At 34.8% G+C, this 8,570-nt stretch overlaps 1 protein-coding gene across 2 annotated transcripts; it reads right to left on the reverse strand.

The window, feature by feature from the left end:
- Positions 1-786: 786 nt before the first annotated feature.
- On the reverse strand, positions 787-7,976 carry LOC133308714 (rac-like GTP-binding protein 3). 2 transcript variants are annotated; one of them, XR_009751204.1, is made up of 9 exons: positions 7,681-7,976; positions 7,226-7,313; positions 6,958-7,067; positions 6,806-6,869; positions 5,477-5,541; positions 5,330-5,395; positions 4,059-4,156; positions 1,595-1,685; positions 787-1,074 (listed from the first exon to the last, which is right to left on the reverse strand). XR_009751204.1 is itself a non-coding variant. In XM_061509396.1 (8 exons), the coding sequence occupies exons 1-8, from the start codon at positions 7,783-7,785 to the stop codon at positions 1,056-1,058; spliced, it is 615 nt and encodes a 204-aa protein (XP_061365380.1). In that variant the 5' UTR covers positions 7,786-7,976; the 3' UTR covers positions 787-1,055. The 2 variants fall into 2 exon arrangements, 1 of the variants encoding a protein (XP_061365380.1); XM_061509396.1 differs by lacking the exon at positions 1,595-1,685.
- Between the last annotated feature and the right edge of the window lie 594 nt (positions 7,977-8,570).

Below are 8,570 nucleotides of genomic sequence, written 5' to 3' on the forward strand. Positions count from 1 at the left end.
GTGGACCTTGCCCACCCGCCCTCACCTCAACCAAGAGTAATCTCATCATTTCAATATTCGCCATTCTGCTTGCTGCCATCATTTCTTGATTGGCCAACCTATTAGCCTCTAACAGATCTTGATTTGCTTTCATCATCACTTCTAGCTCTCGCTGCCTAGCTGCAGCCATATTTTGTTGCATCTCAGTTAAGGCCATTATCATTGGATCTGGCTGTGAAGTATTTCCCCGCGGGTTAAGTCGGGGTCTTGCCAAATCTGCCAATATTGGATCGGTCGGGTCAATAGGAGGATCAGAAGTCCTTCTTGGGCGAACCATAATTCTGCATATTTCACACAAAGGAATGAGTTAGCTACGCTCACACTCGGTGATCAGACATGCATATCATAGTATTCCAAGAAAAACTCAAGAATATAACAACCCGAACAGTTCATGCAATATTTCACAGGCTCTTCTAGAGAAACTGCTCTGATACCATAAATGTAACATCCCCGTCTCGAGCCGGTTCAATTAACATACATATGATAAAACAGAAAACAGCGGAAGACTTAACTTACGAAAATATGAGCTAACTTTTTCTTTTTCTAACTTAATTCTTTCTCGGCGTAAACGAAAATCGGGCAGAGTTTCCTCTATAATTCGGACAACTGGGGATTTTCCAATCCCACTCGGAAGCATTTCCTGATAAACAGTTTATACAACATATCAATTCGGAAATACCAGATATCCAAATATAATCGAATACCCATACATGGGCGCATGCATAACATGGCTCCGTGCCACTAAATCTAACAGCATGCCATCAAAACATAAACCTATCTGAATACTACATCATCATATAACGTTCCTGAATACTCAAATGTACATGCATCAAACTGATAGACATGTACAAAACATATACAGGCCATATACAAAATAAAGGATCAATATCATGATCCATCAAATGCGAAAATACTAAAATCCATCAAACACTCCAAAAAGGTAGTAGCCTACAGCCACTCAAAATCCGGTCTGTCAACTGCCTCAGCCACGTGTCGTGTCCCTGCCTAGTGAGGACTCACCGGAAATCTGGGCCCCTGAAAATATGTCCCCAAAGAGGGGTGAGATTACAAATCTCAATAAGCTCCAGGTTTATAGAGAATTCTCCATACCCCTGGCTCACTCCTGCATGAAATTCAGATACAGAGTATACAAATACAACATATAACAGATATCATAACAGAACAGAGCATATATCCATATCATATCAGAGATGTGCGCCGTCATTCCCAAGGGAGGACCCCAAGCGGAAATCAACGCACGTGTTCCCGAGGGAGGACCCCAAAGCGGAACCAGACATATCAGAGGAGTACACCATCAGTCCCGAGGGAGGACCCCAAAGCGGACGTCCGGGTACTATACAATCAATGGCCAGAGATTGTTTCAGAAATCAAATTACAGAAGTCACATCAGAGCAAAACATATCATGTTATCAAATAACTCTATATGAATGCATCTATACAAAGCATCTAAATCACAGTCATACAGTCCAACCATAGTTCACTAACCATGGTGGAGCACTCAAGCAGGAAAAGACTCCTTAAACATAGAGCTTACCTCTTGAAGCTTTACCAATACGCTTACTTGTGGAACAAGTTACTTTTATCGCTTCAAGAGATTTCCGATCCTTCTCAATCCCTAGGCACACCTAGAGAATAATTTACAATGCATCAATAAAATGATGCAATACCATAATTATTTCATAAGCATACATTTTATCGCTTATTTTCCTTTCTTTGCATTTTTGCCAATCCTATGCCAATACACAAGTCTAGACCTCTTTATAACCGTTGGTGTTCTTTAATTTAATCAACCATTCCCTTAGGAATTTTCAACATAAATCATGCTATTTTTCTTCAAAACTCATCACCTTTATACAATTTATTACAACACATTTTATTTAAAATAAAATGTACAAAATATATCCCTAAATACCCTATAGGTTGAATCCTACAAGGGGAATTTCCAAAGATCCTTCTCTTTTACAATGCATTTTCGTTACTTCATTACAACTTGAAAACACCTAGGAATGCTTCCACTAAATTCCTATTTTGAGTTTAGACACCAAGTCCTTTTTTTACTTAGGCATTCTTACTAACTCATCCATTTTCACTCATTTCCAACACACTATACCTTCACAATACATAATATAATTTTTTCCACAATAACTCCTACTCACTCCATGATGGCCGAAACCTAGGAGGAAGATGCAATAGGACTTTTAAATTTTTATATCACATGTGGATGCTTACTCAACACTATAACTTCCTAAACAACAATAATCCATCATAAATTTCACATTCTAACATCAATTATTTCCCAACAAAATATGCTCATCAATTTCATAACTTAAATCATCAAAATAATATCATGGAAATAGAGGTTTCTTACCTCTAAACACTTGTAGAAAGCCTAGAGAGCAATCTCCAAGCCAAGCTCCATCCAAAAACTCACTTTTTCTCCTCCAGTGAATAGTAACTCGAAAATGAGAGGAGGAATAACTCTTCACACACTCAACTATAGCTCAAATGGATAGGTGGAATGGATTCATTGAGTGGTTTCCAATCAATTTCATGTGGTGGGTCATTGGATTTGGTGGATGGATGATGAAGAAATCAAAGAAGGAAAATTTGAAACCCTAGCCCCTTCCCCTCCATGTGCAGCTCGGCCATGCAAGAGAGAGAAGAAGAAAATCTGAAATGAATAGTGTTTCATTTAAGTGACAAGGCTATATAGGCACATGTGGCCATTTTCATCGGATGTTTTTTTATCGCGTATTTTAACTTAAATTGACCCGGAACTAACTCAAAGCTACAAACATATTTTTTATTTCCTAAAATCATTTACATTAATTTTTTATTTCCTAAGGAACAATATTCATAATTCACAGTATGGTTTTTGCACCGTTTTTGACGAAATGCACTGTGCATCACTAATTGTACTTCCTTTACTTACGAAAATTAAAACTTATAAACTTATCATTTTCTTGGGCCTATATTGACTTGCTTGGCATATATTGGACTTTCTTATTCTTATTTCATCAATTATTTATTTCTGGACTCTACCGGTTGCTTAAACAGCAGTACAAAATACCCGGTAGAAACACTATTCACGAGATTTTCACGGAAAGTGCCAGACTATACAATTTTTCGTTCTGAACTCATATTTGTCATCAGAATTTTCAAATTATGTTCCTAAAATTATTTTGCTCATTTTAAGCTCTACCGGTTAATTCACAAAACTGTAAATTCTCCGGCAGAACGCACTGTTCATAACATAGTCATGATTACAGTCAAAATACTCGAAATCGCTCACTGAATCTAATTATGGCATTTAAATCCTTAAATTAAATCTCTAACTAAGATTTACCAGTTAGGGTCATTATAATACACATGTGGATCCTGAAGTCTTTTTTTTAAAAAATGCCAGGATCCGTCGGCAGATCCTAATGGAAATGTGTTTGCTGCAAAATTTCTCATCTGCAGCGACATGAGAAGCGAAGAACCCTTTAATTAATGGGAGTTGCCACGTTATCCATTTTTTTTTTATCAAAAGTATTGGTATCCTAACCTAATTAGTTATTAAATTTTTTATTACTTGCTGCTTCTCAATTTTTTGAGCAAGTATAACCAACAACTAATATTTAACCGCTAATATATATTGTTGGAGTATTCAAGTGTGACGAGTTCCACATTGGTTGGTAATGGACTAAGTGAATAGTATATAAGTGGAAGGACCAATTGGGCCTTAAGGTTTTGGGTTGAGATGTGGTGTTGGACCCACTTGGTATATTTCGGCTAGCTTAGCCCATTGGTGGTAGTCCCCCCACCACGGACTTTTTCTGGACCCGCCTGACATATATGAGCTTTTCTATTTAAGTTAAAGGAATTTTTTGAGGGGACTGTCAATTGGATGTCAACAAAAGTTACTGACATGGAAATAATGCAGTGTGCATGGAAAAGTGGAACATGTAACAAAATCTACAAAGCTGTTAGATATAATACAGAAAAAGGGTACTTACATGAAACAACATTGACGTGGCTTTTTCCTCTTCTCCTGTTGCTTTTGTGGAGGCTTGATGACCATCCTGATTGCAGCATCAAAAACTGACTTGACATTCTGCAATTGCATAAGGAATAAATTCATTTCAAGCACAAGTTCTGATAAAACCAAGTAGTTATCTTACTACAAAGAAATGATGAAGACTATCTTGCAAACAAAAACTTAGAAATCAACATATCGTTTTGCATCAAATATCATGTTCACACCCCATATCAGTATCCCATTAGGGTGAATTGGCATCTTTTGCATATTGCCTCAAGAGAACTGAACTTCCTAAAGCAACACAAGGGAATTACCGCTTTTGGTCAGAACTGTTGCATGATTGATTTAAATTATTGCAACTTCTACACACCACCATATTTTATTTAAAAAATAAAAATATTTACATTCCTCATTACAGGAAGTATAATCTCTCAACCACCCACTGGTGAAAAATTCAATATAATCAATGGCGGATCTTGCACAAAATTTTTAGGTGGCAAAACAATGTTATATCTTAGTTGTTTTTGCCTTTGGATTATGTTCTAAAGAACTAACATCAATTATATTGTCACACTAGCCTCTAACTTAAAGCATCAGTTGTTTAATGTTTGTACTCTACTATTAAATTTGATAATAAGCATATGAATTCCAATAACTTGAAATATTCTTTTTTTATTATATATGATCAATCATTTTTTTTTTTGTGTGTGTGTGTGTGTGTGTAGGAGAGGGGGGGGGGGGGGGGGGGGGGCGCTAAACATATGTAGCTGATAGCCACATTAAAGTAACAAGAAAATTTTAGCTAAAAAAACTATATGGAATGAAAAAACTTTACTCATAACTCAACTAGCAAAAGTGGAACAATTACATATATGAATCTCAATGAATGTGTTATTAACATTATCATCAAAGAAAATTTTACTAATAAATTATTAGCATACTTCTTTACAAACACAGGGACAATAATATATTTTTACACAACTATATAGATAGAAATCATAGAATACAAATTAGACCAAATTATGAAAAATGATGAAGCATTACATAGTGACCTACACAAATAAACATACGTATATGAAACTACAGGAAAAAAAATGAGAAAAGGGAGGGGGGAGGGGCACGGCACCCCTTGGTCACAAAGAAATCCGCCACATACTTAGTTTTCTTAAGATGACAATGTTGGTATTTTTCCATATATAGCTTGAAACATTGAAGAATTGCAAGAATAAAAAGGTAATATAAACATACCTGCTGAGTTTTTGAGCTGCACTCAATATAATATGTAGCTCCAATCTCTTTACGGAGTTCCTCACCCTGGATATGAACAAAAGCCAACAGTTTCAAAAATCACTGCATGTTGAACTATATACACAGCAAATAAAGGAAGATTTGTACTTGCTCAGTAGTCACAGTCACTAGGCCAGGATGATCAGCCAAATAGTGCTTGTCTTCTCGGAGATCTGCATTCTCACCATAAACAGTGTTACATGCAAACGTCAGTAGCCATGCTAATCAAACTACCACCATACATAAAAGATAGATGTCCAATTTTTTTTTAAAAATATATATAAATGATTAGTGGTCATTAATTTACTGCCATATTAATAGTTTGCATAAGATCTATTTTGGGATATACTGAAGTCAAAAATAGCAAAACTGTTCAACTATCAGTGCAGATAAGTCTTCCAGATGAAACAGAAAAGATAGAGAAATTTATTTAATCAAAACATTAAGTTCTCTAAAGTAACAAATGAATCAACAACAAATTGAGGAGGGAACCATATTAGTTGTTGACATATTCAATTGTAATTGTGCTGCTCTTTATTGCCATAGTTTGTCTCTCTCAACTCCAAAGTAACTTTCTTCCATCCAACTGAGTAGAAATATTAAGTTGATGGTCAACATTCAACATTATGAAGCCTAATTGAAACTGAGTCATTCATGAAATCTTTTTGTGATATTGCCATAAGCCCATGAGGCTTCCTCCTCATGATCCAAACTTCCTTCTTCTTCTTTTTCTTTTTGTTGAAATAGCTTGAGACTTCCTTTGTGTGAGGGTTGATATTACAAGAATGAATTAATGAAAAGGATAAGAATATTCAAGCTACACCATGAGAATAGCCTTTAAAGCTTATAGTACCAAATGTGTTTTCTTTACTCTAATTAAAGTAGATGGCATCAACAGTATAACACATTGCTGCAGTATAATGATTTTCTGTCAAGCAAATCTGGATACAATTTCCTTAGCGGATCATCAACATGTGATAAAGTAGATGTAAATTAAATCTGCCTTCACTATAACAGATGCGTGGACAAGTTCAGAGGTATGCTTGCCCCAAGATTATATATCCATTTAACATGAATGGCAACCTTGAGAAAAATTTTGCGACAAATGAGTTTAAAAATGTATGTATAGTTCGTCTCAAAACTTTGTGCACATTTTTAATGAATATGTTACAAAATCATGTAAATCTTCTATGCAGAATGAGCATATGTTTCAATATAATAAAATACTAGTTTAAGATTCTAATCAAAGAATACAGGCTAATGGATATGGTTCTAGCATCAAAAGGGAATAGTAGATAAGTTCTAGCCTTCTAGAGCCTCATTTACTCATATTTGGGTCATGGTTTATGAAGAATTTGGCAGAAAAAATACATACAATCAGAAGACAAATTAGCATGAGGCTAAGAAAATTATTAATACAAGTGATTGATAACTTACCCAATTTGGTGCCAACTAGTACCACTGGGATGCCAGGTGCATAATGCTGAAGCTCAGGGATCCACTGAACAGTGTATACAGATTAAAGAATAAAAGATAAATCTGCAAGACATGTCAAAGTGCGAATTCAGAAACACAAGCATAAAGCATACCTTCTTCAACACATTCTCATAGCTAGCGCGACTAACTAAAGAAAAAGCCAAGACAAAGACATCAGCCCCCCTGTAGCTCAAAGGCCTCAACCTGTTGTAATCCTCTTGCCCTAAGGAATACATTGGAAAAAGAATTGAAGATAAACAACCTTTGTCATTTGACATAATTCTATCAGGCACACCATAGTTTAAATTTACAAACATTTTTCATTTTTATGTCTTTATAACTGATAAAAAAAAGTACAATAACAATTCTGTGCAAGTATACCAGCTGTGTCCCAGAGACCCAAATTCACAGTTGTGTCTTCAACGACCACATTTGCACTGAAATTATCAAACACCGTGGGAATATAGTCCTGATGACCAACATAGGGGAAAAGCAAAATCAGAGTACAAAACAAAAGCAGAGAAAAAAAAAATCAGCAGAAGCTAAAATGGTGGAACCAATATAACAAATGGGTTACTTCTGCACTTTACATACTTCTAACAACAAAATGACTACTGAGTTACAATATTGCCTCCTTCACCCAAAACAAAAACACACATACATAAAAGAAGTTGCTGTTGATCTCAACAAAACTGAGAATTCAGGATGGATATACATACACATATTAAATCATTAAAAAATAATAATAGTAATGAAAAACAAAGGATAGCAAAAAGTCAAATACTTTAATTTGGTCTCTTCAAAACAAAAAAAAATATGCCACAAAGAATCCATACCGTGGGAAATTTATTGCTAGTATAGCAAATGAGCATGCAGGTCTTCCCAACAGCACCATCCCCAACTGTCACACACTTGATGAACTTTGAGGAAGTTGTAGACATTGGAAACAACAAAAGAACAAGAAGAAGAAGAAGAAGAAGAATCTCTCGGAATAATTTAAACAGAAAAAGAAAAACAAAACATAACAAATACAAAACAGAAGTGAGTGTTTTGTTAGATTTTAAAGCTTGAAGCTTTAGATTGAACCAGAGAGAGAGAGAGAGAGAGAGAGAGTGGCGGCACTTCACATGATTCTCACTCATTCAGTCCTTGTTGTAGCTGCTATGTACTTTTCTTTCTTCTTTAGTTTTTTTTTTTTAATATTTTTCCTTACAAATGCATTTTTTTTCTCTCCTTTCAATTTTTCTAGTCTTTTTTATTTTATTTTTGGTGAGGTATAGTCCTTTTTAATTTCCTACTCCGAATTAAAAAATAGAGATCAATATTGAGACACAATCACAATTTTACTTCCTCTTGAAGTAGTCCTTATAAATTTTCAATTTGGAATGAGAAGTTTTTAAGCTTTCTGAAATTTACAAACTGGTTCTTTAGTGATTACATATAGAAAAATCGTACATCACATAACTCTTATGTATTTATTGACAGTTAATGGCCTCTCATTAAACATTTTTATTTTAAAAAAATTTATTTTTTCTTATTTAATATAAATTTTAAATTAGAGATTAAATTAAAAGAGAGTGATATGCATCGATAAACATGTACAAATCCCATGATGAATGATTTGATTTAGCTCATGAACAAAATGATGTGTTAGGCTTAAAATAATTGAAGCATCACTTACCCGGATCCAAAAGGATCTTTGTGTCTATTTTAGGGTTATGTTTGT

The sequence above is a fragment of the Gastrolobium bilobum genome, unplaced genomic scaffold, assembly GCF_033153095.1.
Source record: "Gastrolobium bilobum isolate Gb01-03AN ecotype WA unplaced genomic scaffold, APGP_CSIRO_Gbil_v1 utg14120, whole genome shotgun sequence".
Classification (NCBI taxonomy): domain Eukaryota; kingdom Viridiplantae; phylum Streptophyta; class Magnoliopsida; order Fabales; family Fabaceae; genus Gastrolobium; species Gastrolobium bilobum.